The sequence below is a fragment of the Haliotis rufescens genome, unplaced genomic scaffold, assembly GCF_023055435.1.
Source record: "Haliotis rufescens isolate VD_foot unplaced genomic scaffold, xgHalRufe1.0.p SCAF_4, whole genome shotgun sequence".
Taxonomy (NCBI): domain Eukaryota; kingdom Metazoa; phylum Mollusca; class Gastropoda; order Lepetellida; family Haliotidae; genus Haliotis; species Haliotis rufescens.
This window is the reverse complement of record NW_025964112.1, coordinates 10106478-10131563: the sequence shown is the minus strand read 5'-3', so window position 1 is coordinate 10131563 and position 25086 is coordinate 10106478. Positions and strand designations below refer to the sequence as shown.

At 39.3% G+C, this 25086-nt stretch overlaps 1 protein-coding gene across 4 annotated transcripts in view; it reads right to left on the bottom strand.

Annotated features, from left to right (window-relative positions):
- Positions 1-964: 964 nt before the first annotated feature.
- LOC124135805 (semaphorin-5A-like) overlaps positions 965-25086 on the bottom strand; it is a 137703-nt gene continuing 113581 nt past the window's right edge. For all 4 annotated transcript variants that reach the window (XM_046501369.2, XM_046501370.2, XM_046501371.2 and 1 more), the window contains exons 10-21: positions 24846-24985; positions 23333-23531; positions 22328-22404; positions 21509-21645; positions 19864-20031; positions 18797-18970; positions 18019-18198; positions 17159-17344; positions 6998-7189; positions 6078-6245; positions 3208-3360; positions 965-1909 (exon numbers count right to left, since the gene is read on the bottom strand). In XM_046501369.2, the coding sequence (XP_046357325.2) occupies positions 1506-1909; positions 3208-3360; positions 6078-6245; positions 6998-7189; positions 17159-17344; positions 18019-18198; positions 18797-18970; positions 19864-20031; positions 21509-21645; positions 22328-22404; positions 23333-23531; positions 24846-24985 (2178 nt within the window). In that variant the 3' untranslated portion in view covers positions 965-1505. The remainder of the gene's footprint in view (positions 1910-3207; positions 3361-6077; positions 6246-6997; positions 7190-17158; positions 17345-18018; positions 18199-18796; positions 18971-19863; positions 20032-21508; positions 21646-22327; positions 22405-23332; positions 23532-24845; positions 24986-25086) is intronic.

Genomic DNA, 25086 nt, shown 5'->3' with positions numbered 1-25086 from the left:
TCATATATTATAAATAAGCATCAGTTGCTATGGCGCATGTTGACATCACTCCTGTAAAACATATCAGAAAAACACGACAGTCTGATAACAACACAAAATTATATCAGTACTTGAAACATTTACATTTCCCAGCCATACATAACATTTCAGCATCTTATTGTGTGAAAAACACCCCCACACATTAAAAGCAGCTTACATTTATTTCTATTAATAAAACATGATTGGTTATTGATATTCAAAAATGTATTAATATTAGTTTTGAAAATATAAGCAACTAGCATCCAATCAGTGTAAGGTATGCAGCTTCACTGTAAACACATACAAATTAGTAAACAGTTTATTTAGTGAGAAGCACAAGGGCTTAAAGAGTTCTTGATACAAAACACTGATCACACATATAATCGTCACATTCACAGAAACAAATGGTTGTAGCGACTTGCATAAAATATTAGCAAACATTGTCAATACTTCACAGGTTCCTATACACCACATTCCTCCAACACTCGTGAATACATTGGGTCAATAATTTTTAAACCAATCAAGTCACAGCCTGAAAGGGAAACTAGTGAGTGCTCAGACCAATGAGCGATCAGATTACAAACTTTACGTAGTACAAACGGCAAATGTTTCTTGCTTTAAATCACGTGCAGCATTTGTGGTGAGGTGAAATGGGGCTTAACGTTCAAGATTATTGCACTTATATAGCGACGTGCACACTTGTGTGTGGCTGCTTGTACTAGTCCGGTTTTATTGTGCTAGCCCACTTTGAAACGACACCGCAGTTTATCATGGTGAGTGAGTGAGTATGGTTTTACGCCGCTTTTAGCAATATTCCAGCAATATCACGGCGGGGGACACCAGAAATGGGCTTCACACATTGTACCCATGTCGGGAATCGAACCCGGGTCTTCGGCGTGACGAGCTAACGCTTTTACCACTGGGCTACCCGACCGCCCCCAGTTTATCATGGATACTCCAGACACAGTATACTGATTCAGAGCTGACCAGTCCATGTTTTATCCCCGTAATGCTGAGTGCCAGGCAGGATAACAGTACCGTCTTTTAATGTGTTTTGGTATCACACGGCCAGGTATCAACCCCGACCTTCCACACTCCAGGCAGAGTGAGTGAGTATATTCCAGCAATATAACAGCAGGGGACACCAGAAATGGGCTTCACACATTATACCCATGTCGGGAATCGAACCCAGGTCCTCAGCATGATGAGTGAACGCTTTAACCACTAGACTACCTGACCGCCCCACTCCAGGCAGATGTACAGCTTTAGCCAGTGTCAGGCATTGGTAGGGTTTCCAAAAGGTTCCTATGAAGAGTATCGTCTTTTGACTTCTGTGAGTAAAACACTGACCAAAAATACACACGTCACCCCTACAACGCAAATTGGTCTAATGTACGCTAGAAGAACGTAGTGTACAAAAAACATGAGTATTGATGACATTTAAAAAATACGCCTGGTTCACTTTCTGACATCACATACAGTTGTGTCTATAATTCATTCAGAGACAAGTTGGTCCACATGGAATTCCGTTTCAGGGTACTTGCCTCATTCACAGTCATCTTTTCCTTTTTCAAGGACCCAAAAGTATTCAGACTTAACCGATTATTAGGTGACACTAATGGCGGCAAGTTCTGGAAATCCAGACTAATTTGGGAGGATTCTGCAGTGTTGATTGGTTTCATGTTGATCTCATTCTTGGAGACCCCCCATAGTTCAGCCTCATCCTGGTGTTTCTGGTCTCGGTACCGCTGGATGTACATGAAGAGCCCTACCGATGCCAGGCCACCGATGATGAACGCAATCACAGCCACGATCACAAGGTATACCCCACCCACGCGCCGAGAGAACTGATGGTTGGCGGCAACACTAGCTCCGACACTCGCCTCCATCACTGGAACACAATGAAAATGTTGACATCAAATTAAATATGTATCAGAAGGGTCATCCCTTATTTTGTTAAAGTGACACAGGAGGCCTTTTATTCTTGATGATTAAGTTGATCTGCTTGTATGGGGAAATTAGATTTCTAAGTTACAGAATGTAAGAGTAGTTTCTGGATTTCAGTGGAATATAAACCATGTATGTTTTCCACAAAACATGTTATAATGTATAAGTATTTTTGGGGTAAATTTTTCATAGTAATTGTCATTGGCAGCAAACGTTTGATAATCTAGTAAAAATTATCAATTGTTGACTTGAACTGTTTTGAAAAAACACTTTGGTGTATAATTAGAGTTATCTGCCCTTGTCTAATACAGGCTTGATCAATCAAGAGTTTTGGGACTGCACAGTTTCTAGAAGGCTTGCTGAACCAGAGGGTGATTCAAGGTCTTTTTTAACCTGGCTTGTTTCTAATCTACTTGCAAAGTGTGGTTTGAATACCTATTTGGAAACAATGAATTCTGGCTTCCAACACTGCACCAGATTCAAGAACAAACACCAGCTCTCAAGACTTTCAACAGAGACACTATTCCGAACATTTATGAATGCACTAACAATTATTTAAGGGCTTGTTACCACTGTTATTTGAGCCACTGTATTGCCTGTTTGATTGTAAACCTAAAATTGTGTGCTTCAATATAATTCATGGATAAACTTTGTGTTGACATTTATATACTTCACAATTTAGTTGTGTGTGAAGTATTTCTGGTTTAACCTCTGCGTTTCACATTTTAAGTTTTAACTTGATTTACAAATGTGGGGGTCCATGTTCAATGTACACAAGACTTATTTATTCGTGTATAATATGCACTCGTGTGTTATACCACCCTTAATTGTGGGCAATTAAATTCTTGAAAAATATATCTGTCGTATGTAAACATTTCAGGCTGTCAGCATAACCATGAAATTTATCTTTCAACTCTGTTTTTTTTCACAAAACAATATTCTAATAAGAGCCCCCTATTTCTAATTTTGAGAGCGCCCTGGGCGCTTATTACGTCAAATACGGTAATTACTTTAGAGCCTGGAATGACTCAGTGATCGTGTGGACAGTGGTTATGGTTCATGGATGAAATGAGAGACACCCATAACTGCGCTTGATGTGCTGTAGGTACAATGAATATCATTCCGCATCCCTCGGGACACAGTGTATTCTTTTTTTGCATCCATTCTCAACATTTGTGCGCCACGTAAAACCCTGCCTCATAACAACGTTTGTTACCACTAACTGTGTATGTTACCACTAACCATGTATCTTGTGTGTACAGTGCTGGAGCTGTATGATATCCTTACTGCAGTCTGGTCCCAGCTGGTGCTGGTCACAGATGTGATGTCGGTACTGGACATTGCTGGGGGAACACTCTGTCCAAGCTGACCAGTCTCCTCTCATGGGGTGCGTATCTGACAAAACATTCAGGCCATGAAGCAAGGATCACACACTGTATCAAGGATCACACACAGTACCAAGGATCACACACTGTACCAAGTTGTAGCCTCACATCACTGATGGCTGTAACCCAAACTCCTCAGAGGGCTCCTTCTCACACATTCTTCCTTGTAAGTAATTACCTGGAAACCCCTCAATCTCAAACCGTCTCCATTTCACACACATCCCAGTAATTACCCAGATTCCCCTCAATCTCACACAGATCTCCAGTAATTACCCAGAGTCCCCTCCATCTCACACACATCACAGTAATTACCCAGTCCCCTCCATCTCACACACATCACAGTAATTACCCAGAGTCCCCTCCATCTCACACACATCACAGTAATTACCCAGAGTCCCCTCCATCTCACACAGATCTCCAGTAATTACCCAGAGTCCCCTCCATCTCACACAGATCTCCAGTAATTACCCAGAGTCCCCTCCATCTCACACAGATCTCCAGTAATTACCCAGAGTCCCCTCCATCTCACACACATCACAGTAATTACCCAGAGTCCCCTCCATCTCACACACATCACAGTAATTACCCAGAGTCCCCTCCATCTCACACACATCACAGTAATTACCCAGAGTCCCCTCCATCTCACACACATCACAGTAATTACCCAGAGTCCCCTCCATCTCACACACATCACAGTAATTACCCAGAGTCCCCTCCATCTCACACAGATCTCCAGTAATTACCCAGAGTCCCCTCCATCTCACACAGATCTCCAGTAATTACCCAGAGTCCCCTCCATCTCACACAGATCTCCAGTAATTACCCAGAGTCCCCTCCATCTCACACAGATCTCCAGTAATTACCCAGAGTCCCCTCCATCTCACACAGATCTCCAGTAATTACCCAGATTCCCCTCCATCTCACACAGATCTCCAGTAATTACCCAGAGTCCCCTCCATCTCACACATCACAGTAATTACCCAGAGTCCCCTCCATCTCGCACAGATCTCCAGTAATTACCCAGAGTCCCCTCCATCTCACACATCACAGTAATTACCCAGAGTCCCCTCCATCTCACACAGATCTCCAGTAATTACCCAGAGTCCCCTCCATCTCACACAGATCTCCAGTAATTACCCAGAGTCCCCTCCATCTCACACATCACAGTAATTACCCAGAGTCCCCTCCATCTCACACATCACAGTAATTACCCAGAGTCCCCTCCATCTCACACATCACAGTAATTACCCAGAGTCCCCTCCATCTCACACACATCACAGTAATTACCCAGAGTCCCCTCCATCTCGCACATCACAGTAATTACCCAGAGTCCCCTCCATCTCGCACATCACAGTAATTACCCAGAGTCCCCTCCATCTCACACATCACAGTAATTACCCAGAGTCCCCTCCATCTCACACAGATCTCCAGTAATTACCCAGAGTCCCCTCCATCTCACACAGATCTCCAGTAATTACCCAGAGTCCCCTCCATCTCACACAGATCTCCAGTAATTACCCAGAGTCCCCTCCATCTCACACATCACAGTAATTACCCAGAGTCCCCTCCATCTCACACAGATCTCCAGTAATTACCCAGAGTCCCCTCCATCTCACACAGATCTCCAGTAATTACCCAGAGTCCCCTCCATCTCACACAGATCTCCAGTAATTACCCAGAGTCCCCTCCATCTCACACAGATCTCCAGTAATTACCCAGAGTCCCCTCCATCTCACACAGATCTCCAGTAATTACCCAGAGTCCCCTCCATCTCGCACAGATCTCCAGTAATTACCCAGAGTCCCCTCCATCTCACACAGATCTCCAGTAATTACCCAGAGTCCCCTCCATCTCACACAGATCTCCAGTAATTACCCAGAGTCCCCTCCATCTCACACAGATCTCCAGTAATTACCCAGAGTCCCCTCCATCTCACACATCACAGTAATTACCCAGAGTCCCCTCCATCTCACACATCACAGTAATTACCCAGAGTCCCCTCCATCTCGCACATCACAGTAATTACCCAGAGTCCCCTCCATCTCACACATCACAGTAAGTACCCAGAGTCCCCTCCATCTCGCACAGATCTCCAGTAATTACCCAGAGTCCCCTCCATCTCACACAGATCTCCAGTAATTACCCAGAGTCCCATCCATCTCACACAGATCTCCAGTAATTACCCAGAGTCCCTTACCTTCACACGGCTCCATCTCACACACATCACAGTAATTACCCAGAGTCCCTCACCTACACACAGCGCCATCTCACACACATCCCAGTAATTACCCAGAGTTCCTTACCTTCACATGGCTCCATCTCACCCACATCCCAGTAATTACCCAGAGTCCCTCACCTACACACGGCTCCATCTCACAATCATCCCAGTAATTACCCAGAGTCCCTTACCTTCACATGGCTCCATCTCACCCACATCCCAGTAATTACCCAGCGTCCCTCACCTACACACGGCTCCATCTCACACACATCCCAGTAATTACCCAGAGTCCCTGACCTACACACAGCTCCATCTCACACACATCCCAGTAATTACCCAGAGTTCCTTACCTTCACATGGCTCCATCTCACCCACATCCCAGTAATTACCCAAAGTCCCTTACCTTCACACAGCTCCATCTCACACACATCACAGTAATTACCCAGAGTCCCTCACCTACACACGGCTCCATCTCACAATTATCCCAGTAATTACCCAGAGTCCCTCACCTTCACAAGGCTCCATCTCACACATCTGCAAGTCCTTGGCACTGCCAACACATCCGAGCGGGGTCTTCCTGTCCAGGCCTGGAGATAAGCAGGTCCTGGTGCGGGCCTTGATGCCAGTACCACAAGTCACCGAACATGGGCCAAAGCTAGACCAGCAGGACCACTCACCTGGGGAGCAATAACAGGTTGCATGAGTGAGTGAGTTAGGTTTAATACCACAGTATTTCAATTATTCTATATAGACATGGGGGAAAGTCTGAAGTGATGCAATTTACAGAGACCTAGGTTTTACAGTTGAACTGTATAAACAGCCCCTAATATGCATCTAATGTTGATTTTTGACTGGTTTCACCTGAAACTTCCATGGCTTGCATCAAACCTACAACCTCACATATCAAGTTCAGTATTGCATCCCACTGTTTTCCCACAGAAGCAGGGTATGAACTCCCAAAAATTTCAGCCAGACCACAGGCCTGGCTAGTTGAAATACTTGCCAGCCCTGACCAAAACCTGCCTGCCCACTATAATCATATGTTTCTCAGGATAATTTAATTAAAAATATGAAAACTGATTGCTTGTAGCATAAGCGCATCGCTAAATGTTAGGTTGTCTAAAAGCTAATGGGGTTTCTTTTTGGTTACATTTTATCATTTATCTTTACATCTGAATTAATGCTTATCATCGGGAATTATTTAGAATATTTTCACCTATGAAATATAACCCGACCGTCGGGCAGGGGGATTTAAAAATTGAAAATTGAAGAGTTTAGAAATCAACCCGTCTCGGACGGTCGGGAAGGCAGGTATTTCGAACGCTGACTGAAGTCAGGGGGTTCAATCTCACATAGCACGGTCCGTAAGATAATGACGTCATCTCTGGGATGACTCCATGCCCTACTCCAGCTACATCAAGATCCTCACCATAACAAGAATGTGTGTTGCATTGTCTCCCCTCCATCCCGTGCCCAGCACAGTCCTTCCCCCGCCCAATTGGTGGAGGGTTGTCACATGACCTACGTCGCCACTGCATTCCGCCCTCACAGTCCTGATCACAAGGGGACCACTCCGCCCACTCGGACCACCCACCGTCCTCATGAACCAAGAGGGGCGAGTCTGAAACATGACAATGTTATTTCATCATAATAGCAATATTGATGACTGACGCAATAATTAGGGATATTAAAAAAATGATTTTGAGGACATGTTTGTTATTATGCTTTTCATTTTAATCAAATGTTTTATTTCAAAGTATTCTGTTACCATGGAAACCTAAAACAAATGAACTTTATCAACTGCTTCATCAAATCTAATTTGAGGATTAATGTTTGATAGACAAATTTAAATTTACATCTTAAAGTAACATCTAAAATGAACATTCTTGGTAATTTTTTACCAGAACTGATACAGATGTTTTCAATGAAATATTGTCATATATTCACGAGTAATAATATATACTTTCAAAAACAAAAACATTTGGGAAACATGAATATTTGAAGGGGATATTTTTTGTAGTGTTGAATAAACACAAAATTTCATTAAAACAATTCTCAAAATATTAATGATCCCTAACTTTTTTGTTCAGTATATTAATATCAATACCAACAAAATCATTTTGGTGCATCAATTCCATCACATTGCATCGTCAGAAACATGATCATTTTAAAAATATGATTAATAATCAATCATTGTTTTATTGATTGTTTTTACATAAATAATACTAGATTTAACCAGATAACATTTAACATAACAGTTGACATCCATAAATTCTCTTTCTCATGTGTATCACTTCTAATTGCCTTTCAAAGACTTAATATTTTTAGTGAATCTAAGAATAGATTTTGTTAAAATAAGTTGATGTTTACATTCAACTGTCATGAAATATATGTCATATCCTTCCCCCAGAAACAAACAGTTCAGTACTAGTCACAACAACAATTAGTGGTCAATATTAAACAATAAGCTGGGGGAGGGGTGGGGGGATTGAAGCTATTAGGTTGGCTGGGGAGACGGGAGGAGCCGTATAAGATGAGGACAACTTGTACACATTTAACTGTAACTTCTTTTTGAAGAGTTTCACTAAGTGGCGAACCATCCTCAATTATCCAGGGTAGTTCATCTCCATTCCATTTCCATTTCCATCAAATAACAGGGACTCATTGCCACCAAAGCTTCGTTTTGGAAGTGAGGGAGTTTCTTTTTATGCTGCTTTTCAGAATATTCCAGCAATATCACACCAGAAATGGGATTCACACATTGTACCCACGTGGGGAATTGAACCCTGGTCAACGGTGTGATGAGCAAACGCATGCACCACAAGGCTACCCCACCAGCCCTCATTTTTGAAATGATGTCACAGTTCCATCTCTCATATCGCTATCTTAACAAAGGGTTCTCTCCCCTTGAGTGTAATTTGATTGGATGGCTATTTATGGCATCGTGAGAGATGAACATGGCTCAAAATGAAGCTATGGTAGTGAATGAGTCTAGGTCATTTATCATAACACAATGGAGATATACTGCACTAGATAATCAAGGATGGTGGTAAGCTGCAACAAGAAAATTTGTAACTTTGTAATTTTTGTTGTTAATTAGCAATATCATGCACAAACATTCCAATGTCATTATATATTATTCAAGAACGATGCAATGGTTAGTAGAAACAAAGGATTATAAGGAACGACGATGTGAGACATTTTTATTTAATGATCCATTGTTGAAAGTTATCCTGCATCTAAGACTCTGGTCGTAAGATATCTAGTTCTCATGTTCAGTAAAGTTTGGAGAGATTTGCCAGAACATTTTAGATATGCCTCAGAGAAGAAATAGCTTTCCTAAAGAATTCAAAGCATATATTAACCCCTAAACCATTCTGTAATCAAATTGAAGTGATTCATTGTGGGTTTAACCCCTTAAACAGTATTTCAGTGATCTCAGGGCATGTTAGCTTGATGTGGGAGTGAAACCTGAAGGTTTCAATGTTGCCCAGGTGAAACCCATGGTGCCCACAAACCTAGAAACAAAACTGAGATTCAAGGTTATGAGGAGTGGATCCTTGCATACCTAAGGGAAACAACTTGTGATGGCAAAGTGCAGCGCCTAAGACAACTGGGCCATCAGTAGGCTCCTTAAAATAAAATGTAACCATTTTCACTGATGGGAACAACCGTTGACCCTAGGGAGCATGCACAAGCCCTGATACAGGAGGGACTACAGGAAAACTCACCACACACATGATGCAGAATAGCACATACATAATGGTCAGGCACCGTTGAACAGTTTGATGTCGGATAAAAGATTTTATCATCCAGATTGGCTTTCATAAGAGATATTGCTTGGGAAAGATCAATCGATATTATCCTAGGAGATATTGCTATAAGGAAATTGCATCACAATGCTTTGAGTGAGTGAATGAGTTTGGTTTTACGCCGCTTTTTGCAATATTCCAGCAATATCACGGCGGGGGACACCAGAAATGGGCTTCACACATTGTACCCATGTCGGGATTTGAACCTGGGTCTTCGGCGTGTGAGCGAACGCTTTAACCACAAGGCTACCCGACCGCCCCCACAATGCTTTGAAGGCCATTGTGATGTCATTGGCTACATGACACAATCAAATGACATCACTAATCTCTCTGCCACTGAAGCTGATTGACTGTACTTTCCACTCTCAAGACACTGGCTATTTACTGTTTACAAATTGAAAAAGTTGGATGAAGGATTTGGAGGGGTGGGGTGTGGGAAGGTATGTGTGTGTGGGGGGGTTAAACAGGTGTGCAAGGTTACCATCGGACCAAATAAACATTTACCTGACGAAGGGGCAAGAAGAAGGCCTAAAACATTGTCACAAACAATTAAGTTGTTATCCATAACAGTTTCATGTCTTCTTGTACTCTTAAGTACCAAACTTTTCTTTCTTAAAATCTTTGAGGATTCAACTTTAACCTTAGGGAGGTAGTAGGGGAATGTCTCTAAACTTTATAATCCGACATAAAACTTTTCAACCATTCCCTTAAACTAATCATCAATAGGATTTATGAATACTTCAGCCACGGACGTATATACAATATATATATATATATATATATATATTCTATATACGTCTTTGCTTCAGCTATAGAAGAGCGTGTTGCGTCCTTTCATTTAAACAGTCTTTGCATGACCAGGAATTAATGTCTTTGGTCCTGGAGTTAGCTATTAATATGATATTGTCTCTCGTCATGGTGTGGTGGGTTTTCCGGAGTTAGTTTAGTAAATAGAGTTAATATGTTATTGAAACAAAACGGTCTATTTGTTGGTCTTACCTGTGTTACATACGACTTTACAGGTCCATGCATATCCTTACAACTTCCTGAAAAACTTCTCAAAGCATCTTGAATTCATGAATCAAAGTCTTTCAATTATTTGAAACTTTGAAAATGGAGATTTTAGAACTCGGCGTAACATTTGTGGTTTCAAAGTCATTTTCAAGTTTTGTGTGTACTAAAATAATCCATTGAGGAGTATTTCTATACAAACAAACTAACAAAGTTTTGTGAATGATGTGTCACACATTATGAATACATAGTCAAACTAGTCTATATATAGGTTAAGTATACATCGATATGTCAATAGTGAACATTCAATAGAGATAGAAGACAAAGGCTGTTAGTCTCTGTTAATGACATATATACAGTATTCATGTTGCTGATATTATAATTGCTTCTTTGATAGAAATATACAGAAACTATCATTTTCTAAACAGTTTTGATGTGTCTGAAATGTTTTGTGTCTCTTATCCCTATGTGGTAACTATGGTAACATGAAGTTCCTGGATCTCTGAGTAATCCTTAGATTGGTGAGCTCACCCCAACATTACAACCCCCCACCCACTCCCCCATTCCCCTACTGTCATGTATATTGTCAAGTAGATTCTCTCTCCCTCTCTTTCTCTTAAATATCCCGCCTGTCTATGACTTGTGTTTCTGTCAGTACTACGTCCTGTTTTCATGAACTGTGAAATGATGTAATGGTGATGTAACAATGGTAACATGAAGTTCCTGGAGCTCTGACTAATCCTTAAATTGGTGAGCTCACCCCAACATTACAACCCCCCACCCACTCCCCCATTCCCCTACTGTCATGTATATTGTCAAGTAGATTCTCTCTCTCTCTCTCTCTTAAATATCCCGCCTGTCTATGACTTGCTGTGTTTCTGTCAGTACTACGTCCTGTTTTCATGAACTGTGAAATGATGTAATGGTCATGTAACAATGGTAACATGAAGTTCCTGGAGCTCTGAGTAATCCTTAAATTGGTGAGCTCACCCCAACATTACAACCCCCCACCAACCCACCCATTCCCCCCACTTTCATGTATATTGTCAAGTAGTCTCTCTCTCTCTCGCCCCCCCACTTTCATGTATATTGTCAAGTAGTCTCTCTCTCTCTCGCCCCCCCACTTTCATGTATATTGTCAAGTAGTCTCTCTCTCTCTCTCTCTTAAATATCCCGCCTGTCTATAACTTGTGTTTCTGTCAGTATGTCCTGTTCTCGTGAAATGATGTAATGGGTCCTAAATATTTCCTTAGTCTTATACATGAGCATGTAGGTCAGCATTTATATGAAATCACTGTGTGTGTTGGTACTGGGTTCTATTCTGGTTATGCACAAGCAGTAATGGTTTGCTTGGTGCAGACTTCATATTTCTGCTGTTAGTGATTCCATACTACATACATCCATGGTGGTAGACGTGACATGAATACTGTGAAATACTCTGTCATCTTGTTTGGTTGGCCTATCAGTTTTGTGTTCATAGTTCATGATGTGCTATTTCCCCGAAGACACATTGACTATCTACAAGCCAGTGCATCACACGTTCCATGCAGTAACAAAAACAACACATAATATTTTCAGAAAATGTTTATTGTAGGCGTAACAATAATGGTTATTTACAAACAGGGACTATTGTGTGACATAAAAAACATAATTGACAATAAATAAAGGACAATAAATAAATGTTTTCTATAAGAGATGAGGACTGTTGTCTATAACTGAGAAATACAATATTCATTGATGAAAAGTGCAGATTGGGAGGAAATGTGTCAAAAATTATAAAAAAAATATAATCGTATTATGAAATATTTTCTCATAGAATAATTTGTATAGCATTGAATTGAAAATACACTGAGAGGTATTGCAGATTGGGATATAGAGAATATATGATAAACTTTGTTAATGAATAGTGTTGCATTTTATTCAAAATATGAAAATAAGACTCTGTTTTGTGCCCTATCATTCACAAATTTTGAGCTTTTTTGCATATTTTCATTTGTTGTTTAACAACATGTATACTCTATAGAATGTAGAATAAAGACAATGTTTTACACACTGGAGTAGGTGTGTTTCTTTAAATCATACAAATCTTATCCTCTGCACATATAACACACAGGACAAAGTTTGCAAATATTACAATTGAAATGACGAATCTATTATGCATACAATTATTATGACAGCAACATTTTTCTTACCCTTGTCAAATTGAAATACTATCAAGTTGAGGTATTCAAAGTTAAGTGTAAAATAAATCTGTAAATGTTTACAGTTTGCATAACTGTAAAATCCATTAATAATCAAAAGTATATACAATTTATGTCTTAATTCAAAATAGAGAAACATTAAAATAAAATAACAGTAATTATTTCTTTGAATATCGATACTATAACCAGTTTTTCAAGTTATATTTTCCATGTTTCTTTTACCTTTTAACAATTTGTACACATAGAAACATAACAAAAACACAAATTTACAAAAGAAAACACAACAACAAAACACTGGAAAGATAAGAAACCAAAAAATACTTAATTAATCTTAAACCAAATAAATCTGGGTTCTGACACTTTATGATATAATTTACACAGCAATATTTACATATTTTTTTTATTTTAATTTTTTGAAATATTGATTTGATATGTATTGGTCAAGTCAAATCAGTTTCATTATATAACGATAACCCTACACTTTGAAATCTTCTTACGTTGAAATGTTGGGTTTTTAAAGATTATTGATCATGTCCTTTTAAAGAATTTTTATCAACAAAAACATAAGTAACTGAAAATGAATGAAAAGCAGTGATTTTAGTGTTTGTAAAAATTTGACACATGATTTCACATGAACGTAAGCATAACATTTCAAAATTATTCAAAAGACAAATTATGATATTTGACAAATATGCTGCTACTTGAAAAACGGCAGTTAATGCTTTTGATTGGCTCACATGAACATTGAGTTATACTACTCAAAACAAGTTAAGGATCACCCACAATTGGAAGGCTGTTACAATACCCACCAGCCATGACAGATTAACTCTAGTCACATGAACAAAATCGGGTGTTCTTAACATATTTTGGGTAGTATACATAAAACTAAATAGGATGAAACATTCACATGACTTCAAACAGTGATTTGTTTATAGAAATACATGGAAGACTTGAGGAAATCTTTAAAAAGTGCACAAAAGTTTGAGCATTCTGAAACTGTGTATAATTGCAATTGCAATACATGACTAAAGACAAAGTATGAAAATATTGCATTTTTTCATCAGTTACTGGCCTAAAGAAGATCTGAAAATAGTTCCGGACAAAAATCACCATATTCATCCTGCCATTCCTGTAGTACATAGTTCCAGAAACATGCTTCAACAAGTCTCCAACTGTGCCTTGAAAAATAGATTCCGCATAAAGGAGACGACAACATTTGTTTATTGACAAGGCCACAACAAATCAATCATTTGTTCCTCTGATGCTTGTGTCCACAAAAAACAATAAACACTTTCTCAAAACTTTTAAAGATCTCTCGAAAAATGAAACATAGAAATATAGACTCTATGGTGAGTGAGTACGTTCTAAAGATTATTGGACCAGTATTCAGTTCATCACAACATGACCGTTAATTTGATCATTTGACACTTGACACTTTGATGAAACCCAAAGGGTTAGTTTTAGAATTAAGGCTCTATTCAAACAAACCATGCAAGGATTCGTAGAGAGAACTTGTCTTATTGAGGACCTTGATTTAGGGTTTGTACCATGGTGTACTGTGGCCTTCGACATTAGTCTGTCAATTTGTAAATCTATTTTAAGAGTCTTAACTCCAATGGAATATTTTGGCTCCATACCAAGTTTCATCGAAATCACTGGGTTGTCAGAGCTCACACACCTCAATACTGTCATGTAAAATCTACAACTCGGAGTGTCTCTACACAACTCAGATCTCGTTTTTTCAAATTTTATGAACAAATTTTACAGTTATAGATTTCAAGGCTCACTTTGTCAAGTATCGAGAAAGAAAATATCCATGATGGTTACACAAGAATTAACGCCATAACTAGCAGGAACAAGCAAGCAATTTGTTATGTCCTCGGCAAGAATTTTCTACATAAATCTACAATAATATCATGCACACAAGCCTCATTGTCGGCCTTCAGAGTCATAAAAATATTCATGTAAGAGAAGAGGTTTTGGAAAATTCCAAAATCAGTATATCGTACCTCCGATGGATACATGTCTACAAAATACTGAAACTTTGTCCCTGGTCAGCTCGCTCGCTCCCTCCACACGGTGACGTCAGATTTATGTAAATGTACACAAATGATGTCATTTATACAAAAAGCAGCTACATTATGTACAACTGTGTTGTAACAGCTGATCATCAGCTGATCTGGATACCAGAGCACCACGATTCAAGGTAACCATGGTGACAGCACATCATACTACCATAGCAACATTTCAATTATCAAGTTTACAATAAATATCAACCATGTACATCATGAGAAAAGTGGCATTCATTACACTCCGTCAGAGAAACCTTGAGATATTTACATGTTCGTAAGTTTCAAACTTCAATAATAAATACATACTCGCTGAATTTCTTCCATTAGGTAAGAAGATATTTACAATGAAATTCCCAGTATGCAGAATGTTGCCATGGTGACAGGAATAGTCTTCTACACATTCCTCTTGAAAAGTATTCCGTTCCATGCATGGATAAAATATTGTATCCACACTTAACTCCAATGGAATATTTTGGTTCCATACCAAGTTTCATCGAAATCACTGGGTTGTCAATGTTGTATACAGGTGTGATAGTAACTGGAGCTCACACACCTCAATACTGTCATGTAAAATCTACAACTCAGAGTGTCCCTCCACAACTCAGATCTCGTTCTTTCAACATTTCTGAACACATTTTACAGTTGTAGATTTCGTAGCTTATTTTGTAAAACATCAAGAAAGAAAAGGTGAAAATCGCAAACAAACATGTCCGTGATGGTGCACAAGTAAAAATGAAATGACACAAGAATTAACGCCATAACTGGTGCTTTAGGATTGCACTGTGAAGTAGTCACACACGTCCTCACAACGTCACAAACACAATGAATGAACCATGTGACTTCTACTCCAACCAATAGTCACTGAGTATGAAACATACAGCTCTACACATGCAACACACAAGTCTGTGATTCCGTGATCATCTGTGAGCTTACGTCCTGGAAAGCGTGGTATATGTCACCATGCACTCAAACATGTACATGCCCTCACACAAAGTCACTAGTTCGGCATGCGGCATGGCAATATCGAGACATACACAAATGCAACTTGAATATTGCACATAGTTCCGAGGCAGTCACAGCTTGGCAACATTTCATCAACCCTAATCATTTACATTTCTATGAGTTTTGTATAAAACCAACAGTAAAAAGGGCCTATTTCCACAAATGTATTCTTTTTACATAATTTACCTTTCTTTTCCATAATTTTTTTTTAATCTGCAAATTGAAGTTAATAATCTTGTCCATTGACACAAACCTGCTGTATACTGAAAGAAAATATACTTAACAAAAAAAGTTATAGAACATATATTTTGGGGGATATTTTTTCGTTGTGAAGACACAATTTCATAAAAACATCCCCCTAAATATTAATGATCCCTAACTTTTTTTGTTCAGTATATTTTATGTGTTTTACCCTTCATGCATACAAAGGTTGTACTAGGTGTATTAAAATAAAATGTTTGAATTTTTAATAAAGTCGTTGATAAACTTGACCTGAGAATTTGGTTGTAATATTGAGATAACGGGGTTGATATCCCATGATGCCTAAGTTATGACTGAATAATATCGCTGATCGAGACTTTAACTACTTGCTGTCATATCCGCCGTTGTCGTTTTTCTGACACTATTTTCTTGACTACATGTGATTGGTCTATATTTTTTCAACTATTTCTACATTTTGTACAACTTTTACAACTTTGTATATTTTTGAATTATCTGCTGGACAGTTTACATGATAATATTCCACTCTCACGAGGATTTCTTGTATTTATTTCTTACTTCTAGTGATTATGCTGGAGCTAATATAGATGGAATATATTAAAAAGGGATTTTTTCTCATTTATACATATTTGTACACTGACACTATGTCAATATGATTGTGAGATATTGTGCATTGTGAAAAACATGCATTAACAAGTGAAAAACTGAAATAATTTTCTTTGCTTAACAAAATGTCCCTTTGTTATAATCAGTTGGAAGGAATATAGCACTGATAACATTTGGACAATGGTGTATCTGTTGATCACATGACATGATTAGACTGTTTTTCGGAATTCTTCAGATTTGAGCATTTGGCGACACATTGCTTTGATGGTGGTGGTGTTCCGCGATTCCTGTCATGATCCCAAAAAGGGTCTCCCCTTCCATTTTGATGTTAACGTCCAGCAAAATTATAAAAAAAATGGAAATTAAAATCTAACAAAATCAAGCCATGAATCTCTGTGATGAATCTTGTAGCCAATCAAAGTTGAATGGTGGTGTTAGTACGACGGTCTCCTCCGGTATCTTCTCAGTGACAGCAGAATTAGCATGATCTCGTCAGCGGACCCCTCTAGTCATCCGTAGCCGCACTTCTGACACACCAGGAACACCCCCAATGTCCGACAATTGCAGTACTTTTTGAACAGTTTTCTCCTAATTCTACAGAACTTTTTGAGCACTCTATCTACGGAGGAAAACGTATCTACGGATGTAATCGTATTCTTCAGCTCACCTGGCGTGTAGCAGCCGCGGTCATTGTTGAAACAAAAACGGGCCTGGCTCTTAGAGTACTTGGATTTAATCATCTTGCGATCTGGTACCTCAGCCTGGCATGTAAACCTAAATCTCTGCTGGAAATATCCTCCCTTAGTTTCATTTGTCTTCACCCAGGGGCTCCATGGCGTCAGCTTGACCACTTCTGCAAGGAAAATTTCAACAGTTTAATCAAATACTGATGATGGCAATATATTGCCGGTAGTCATTTCTATGCTGAATGTATGTAAGCTGCAGATTCTATTGTCCATGTACCTGACAACAAATGTTTTTGTTATACTGTCAAACATTAATAGCATGAATATATGACCTCAGTTTTAAATGAATATGGCCCCGATTTCTCTGGATTATCTTAAGTGAGTTTTGATTTATGTCTGAGTTTTTACTCAGAATTTTGAAAAATCAGCAAAATGCATTTCTTAAAACAAACTTATTCATAAGAAATTATAGAATATTCATTCACCTGATGAAGGAGCAAGGAGTTGTATAAAGAAAAAAAAAAGTTAGTATCCATAAAAAAAAAAGTGTCATGTATTCATCTTCTCCCAGCTTCTAAATGCCTATCAAAGACTAGAAACTGTATTATCAAGAAAAAAAAGAAAAGAACTATGATCGATCTCAACTGCTGAGTTTTGACTGAGTTTGTACTCAAATCTCAAACTTTACCAAAGCAAACTTAAGTTTGTTTCGAGAAATTGGGACGTCATTAACTATGTCTTTGTTTCCATTATTGGTAATCCTTCCGCCATCTGCCATGAGAATGTGTCGGCATGCTGCTGCTGCTGCCCTGGCCACTACTGCATCAGCAGGTACACTTACTATCACAGTTCTGGGTGTTGCACATCCTCATCTCCTCCTTGTTGCCGATGCAAGGGATGCCGCCGCGACTCAGCTTGGGCTGGTCACATGTCCGCCGCCGCGTCTGGATGCCGCCCTGACACTTGGCCGTGCATGTACTCCACCCGGACCACTTGGACCACTTGCCATCAACAGGGGGCACTGACAACAGCAGATACAAATCAACACTTGTCAAACACTTGTACAACATCAAATATACGTCACAAGTCAGTAGTCAGTCAAATATGGGGTCTATATAGTCAGTAGTCAAATTGTTTCGGCTTAGTCAGGAAAAACATAGTGACCTGTTGCTGGTCCAATAAAAAAACACATGACAAGCTGCCAAGTTGAATCTAAATTGTGAAATCATCCCTATGCGAAAGCGGATCTATTGTAGGGAAACATGGGAACAGCTGGTTCTGGTTTCGCTTCATTAGTGTAATTCATGTTTTTCACATACCCACACTGACTACATTTCTAATGCCATTAGATCCATTTACATGCAACTTTTATGAGATATTAGCATGATTACGACAAGAGTAAAGTCTTAATTTACTCAAAACAGACTTTTTAGACATTTTCTTGAATTTTCTACAATAAAAATTTGACTCATCTTATTTTTTTTTATTGTTTGTTTCTAAACAGTATATCCCATCAAGACCCCATCTTAACATTGACCTAGGACTGACATAACATGGATGTTGCTTTGTGGAATAGGGCTGGGCCCGCTGGGGTGACCCACACCACATGAAGTACGTACATTTACACGCTGGGAGACCTGAACACAGCTGGCTGTCAACATGGCGGCCCTCACAACCGAACCCACCATGTCGAGGGGTGGGGTTGCTGCAGTATCTCTCGCGCTTCTTGATGGAGTAGCCGCATGTCTTGGAGCAGCTGGACCAAGGGGTCCATGGCGTCCAGGCTCCGTGAACTGGAAACACAGGGGGACACAGCTTGAAAAAAAGACTTAAAAAGTGCACTGTCAGCATTTTTATCCTTACGGTACGCCAGAGCATTGCTGGGGAAATCAAAATACAGTGAGACCAATGGGATTCGACATGACTAGTGGGGGGCACGAGTGGCCCAGTCGTCTTAGGCGCTGCAATTTGCTGTGCAGAGTTGCGTCCCTTGGGCATGCCAGAAACCTGTGATTGTGGGTTCGAATCCTGGTTTGCCCCTATTATATTTCTAGGTTTGTCAGCACCATACCCGTGCTCGTGGGTTTCACCAAAGTGGTAAGAGACCTGCATCACTTTGGGCTCTCCTCCCACATTAAGCTGACATGCCGAGATATAACTGGAATACTGTTAAAAGCGGCGTTAAACCCAACTCACTCACAACATGACTAGTCCAGAAGTTCTGAATAATTCGGTTTCGAATATCTACATGTGTACATTATAAGGTTTTGTTTGTTTGTTTGTGTGTTTGATTATTGTAGTTTAATCCTGCACTCAGCAGTATTCCAGCTATATGACGGCAGTCTGTAAATAATCGAGGTGGATCTGACAATCCAGTGATTGACATCATGAGCTTTGAGCCCACAATTTGGATACGATAACATGCATCAACCGAGTCACAGAACCTGGTAACCCGATCCCGTTAGTCGCCTCTTACAACAATATATACATGTACCTATATTCGTATCCAGAATACCCACATATAATACATTATCTTCAATACAATTAATGATGCATTAATCTGTGAATCTGGTAGTCCAGATGATTTCATTCGGAAAGGTACTGAAAGGACAGAAATATGTCACTTTTCGGATACAAAAGTTTTGGGATTCAAACGGTAAAACAAAACTAAGATCGAACATCTCACCTGAACAGTTGGTGACTTCAATGGAGGCTCCAGAGCACGGACGCCCACCATAGTAGGGTTTGGGACTATCACAGTTCCTATGGCGACACAGACAGTCCTCCCCGGCCTGGTCAGCCCCAACCTGCTCACACGGACTCCAGTCTGACCAGTCTGACCAGTTGCCGTTCACTACGGACACAGAAGGCAACATAAGCAATACTGTCCACAGCTTCTAATTCTGATTGGCCAGGTGCTGTTTACTGGGGACACAGAGGGCAACATTAGCAATACTGTTTATAACTTCTAGTTCTGATTGGCCATTTACCATTCACTGAGGACACAGAAGGTGACATTAGCAATACTGTCCATAAGAATTAGAGATATGTGATGGGCCAGTTGGTGTTTACTGGGGACACGGCAATAAACGTTTATCAATACTCCTACAATCAATCAATATCTGATTGGTCAGTTACTCTTTAATGGGGACACAGAAAAGGATAAATGTTTGACAAATATTTCATTAAGATCTAGATATCGGTCAGGTGCTGTTAACAGGGAAACAGGATGTTTATCACTATTGTTACCAAGAAAGGGAGATCATCTTATTTTTATTTTTATTTTTATTTTTATTTTTATTTTTATTATACATTTATATACCGCAGGTGTCCTGGTACAGTATCTGCTCAAATGTGGTTTATTAGTTCCCCAACCAGTGGATCCATTTGCATTCCAATTATCATTCTCAACTCCCTGGGGAGTATACAACCCAAGCTGCCTATGGGCGCTAGAGGGTTTTTACATCCACGTCACAATCAGGTACCCATTCCCTGCTGGGTGAACAGAGGCACATTTGAACTACCGTATTCGACGTAATAAGCGCCCCGCTCTAATAAGCGCCCCGCTCTAATAAGCGCCCACGGCGACATTTGCTTATATATTGGCTAGTGAACAATCTCATTTAGCACCCCTTCCGATTGATCAATGTACATAAGACTTATTATTTCACGTATAATACGCACTCGTGTGCTGCATGCACCCTTAATTATGGGCAATTACATTCTGGAAAAATATATCTGTCGTATATAAACATTTCAGGCTGTCAGCATAAACCACCAAATTTATCTTTAACTCTGTTTTTTTTCACCAAAGTAATATTCTAATAAGAGCCCCCTATTACTAATTTTGAGTGCGCCCTGGGCGCTTATTACGTCGAATACGGTATATCACATGCCCAGGGTGACACCACACGTTTTTACACTTGTGTTCCAGGTGTATGTACGTATTCATGTTTTAAAAAAAAAAAAAAATAATTGTGCCAGAATTCAGATGTCATAAAATCAGAGTGAGTGAGTGAGTATGGTTTTACGCCGCTTTTAGCAATATTCCAGCAATATCACGGCGGAGGACACCAGAAATGGGCTTCACACATTGTACCCATGTCAGGAATCGAACCCGGGTCTTCAGCGTGACGAGCGAACGCTTTAACCACTAGGCTACCCGACCGCCCCTCATAAAATCGGAGTGACACACATACTTATGTAACAATCTCTATATCAACACTCTGCTCAATCATAGCATGTGATGGGACAGTGGCTGGCCTGCTCCTCCAACAATTAATGGCTGGTGTTACCTTGTGGACACTTCAAGTACAACTGTGTGTACCTACCTGGATACTCGACAATGGGACAGGAGACGATGTGTTGGTCCCAGGTGACCTCGTGAGGGTTTCCATGAGGGGCGCGGGAGCAGGTGTTGTTCACGGAGTCCCAGCCGCAGTAAGGATCCATGGAATTCACACACAAACTGAAAATGCCCCAAAATCGGTTATATTGACCTTCAATCTTAAGTGAGTATGGTTTTACAAAACTTTTAGCAATATTCCAGCAATATCTGAATGCAGAAGACCAGAAATATTAAGTCTTTGAAGGGCAATTAGAAGTGAGAATTAATGGATGTCAACTTCTTTATTATGAGGAATACAACGTTTCGGAGTATAAGCTAACTCCTTCATCAGGTTAATGAATGCTATGAGGCAGAGAGCATATATATGTTCATGTAAGAACAACAAAAGTAATAAGTTAACAAAAGATGGAAACTTAACAAGGGAAGTCAACAGATAATAGGCACTGATAGGTGATTAGCAATGGACAAATGGTCAATTAACTGTTGGCTTCCCTTGTTAAGTTTCCACCTTTGATCTTGGCCTACATCCTTTGAGGTAAGAAATTGTGATAAATTTTTTATAAGAATTGACTTTCACTTTGCGGGAGTTCATTGGAGTATAAACCTTCATAGATTGAGGGCCAAACATTGTATGAACGTCATCACAAGCTCCGCCGTTCATACAGTTTGGCCCTCACTCTATGAAGGTTCATTCTCCAATGAACTCACACAAAGTGAAGGTCAATTCTTAATTGAACATGCAGCCACTTGAATATATGACCTCTGGGTGAGGAATATGTAGTTTGCGTGACTTTTGACTTACTCGCTGTCTGTGAAGCGGCTGCATCTTTCAACAGGGATCTTAATCACCCTCCCTTGGGTGGAGATGAAGATTGCACCCTGGGAACAAATATGGCTTCCATCAATATAGTTTCAATAACAACTATCAACATGAACATATTTTCAATAATAACATTCAACAGGAACATATTTTCAATAATAACATTCACCATGAAAACATTTTCAATAATAACATCATACATGAAAATATTTTCAAAAATGACATTCAACATGAAAATATCTTCAATAATAACATTCAACATGAACATATTTTCAATGACATTCAACATGAAAATATCTTCAATAATAACATTCAACATGAACATATCTTCAATAATAACATTCAACATGAACATATTTTCAATGACATTCAACATGAAAATATCTTCAATAATCACATTCAACATGAAAATATTTTCAGTAATAACATTCACCATGAAAACATTTTCATAATAACATTCAACAGGAACATATTTTCAATAATAACACTGAATCAAGTCTGTGTCACAGTCCATGAACCATATTATGTTCCCTTCCACCCAGCCCTTACTGTAATGTTATAGCCCTAAATGAAGCAAGTCTAGATTATACACAGGTTCTGAATCGCCCATCTAACTGGGGCTCCTTTTCATTTTCAATTTCGTAGTATTTTTGGAGATTAAGCGTTAGTCTAGAGTGAATATAGTGCTGGATTTGTCATAACAGAAAGGAAAGTAATATTTTATGTGAACTTTGTTTTATGTTACTGGGTTGTTAAATCTCAAGGCATATCAATTTTATTTTCGTAAATATGTGTCTGATCTCAGACGACTGAAACATTTGTTACCATTGTGCAAGACTGTACTGTGGTTGTTACAAGAATGACAACAATGAATGAACATTTCAAGACTGGATCACACAAAGTTTACAGAAAACTATGGTTAACCATACACAATGACCAAGTTTTCAATGAATTCTAAAACTAAGGATTTTTTAAAATGTACTTTACCGATTCTGGAGAGATTTTCATGGCTTTTACTGGCTTGGGTTCCCCGTTGGGGACAATCTTGATCTCCTCAATGAGACAGGTTTTGTTGGAGCGAGGAACCTTGAACATCTTCCGAATCTTTCCATCGGCTGTAGCCAGAAACACCACCTCATACAGGTCCATCTTGCCGTACACAAAGTCCACCGCAATATGAGTCCACCTGTTATTACCAAATTTAAACAATTCAACTGCATGTCTAGTTAGGCATTCATTTGCTCTTATAAAGAACAGCTTGTGTGGGTGAAAACGTCAAATATTTTAAGCATTTATAGCAAATGTTGTAGATGGGATAACACTTTCTTAGAAAAGTACAGATTCTAGTAGGTTTTTTTTGGTTGAGTCCCATCCGGGATTCGAACCCACACATCAGAGTGAGGCACCTAATCGCAAGCACACAAAGTCAGCAATCTAACCCACTCAGTCATTCTGGCAATGTGGGTTTTGTTACATTTGACCAATTTCTAAATGGCATCGTGTGTTCATAATTTAAGCATTCGTAATTATTTTGTTCAAATCGACATGTATAAATTTGTTGCTGTGTATAGCAGAAAAAAGACTGAAATTATTTACAACTGATAAGCAGCAAGTACCAGCATCCATTTCTATCAAAGCTGAGTTTATTGTCCCTCTTAGTTAGAGACTATGATCATTATGTTTATATTACTTTAAAAAAGATCTATTGGGTAAATTAGAGCAAAATTGAATTATCTTAATTCAGTCGGAAAGTCGGAAATGTTTAGCTCTGATCAGTAAATCAGAAAATAAAAAGAAAGTGTGGTCTTGCTATACACTACTTCCTTTGTCAGCCATGTCTTCATGTATTTAAACAAACTCTTTCATCCTCAACTAAAGGTAATCACCGAGCACTCATTCCAAATGCTGATTGATAACAAATCGAGGCTTACATATTTTAAGCATCGCAGGTTTTTCCTACCCATACCGTAATCGACGTAATAAGCGCCCAGGGTGCTCTCAAAATTAGAAATAGGGGGCTCTTATTAGAATATTATTTTGGTGAAAAAAAACCAGAGTTGAAACATAAATTTCATGGTTATGCTGACAGCCTGAAATGTTTATGTACAACAGATATATTTTTCCAGAATTTTATTGCCCATAATTAAGGCTGCATATAGCACACGAGTGCGTATTATATGCAAACAAATTAGTCTTGTGTACATTGATCAATCGGAAGGGGTGCTAATTGGGATTGTTCACCAGCCAATATATCAGCAAATGTCACCGTGGGCGCTTATTACGTCGAATACGTAAGTCCATGTTTTATCAGATACTTAAATCAAGGTGTTGTAGTGCATACTACACTGACAACATGAGCAGAAGGGGAATTACATTGTAATGCATTTAGGTCATGTGATACTTTAGATCTTCCGGCCTTTGAGTATTGCTTGATGACTTCCTTTACATCTAAAAAAAGACAATTATGATCACTGATTAAAACTCCAACATTGGCAGTTACCTCTCGTTCTCCCCGAGGAACAGCGGGGAAATGGTATTGGGTTGTATGGCATCGTCCATCAGCTGGTACATGTTGGCCGCCTCTAGTTTGCTGGCTGAGGTATCTGTTGACCGCTTACTTCCACTGCCTTGGCTAGGGCACTGCACACAGATGGACAAAATATTGTATCGGTGATAAGTGAGTGAGTGAGTTGGGTTTAATGCTGCTTTGAAAGGTATTTTGGTAATATGACAGTGTGCGC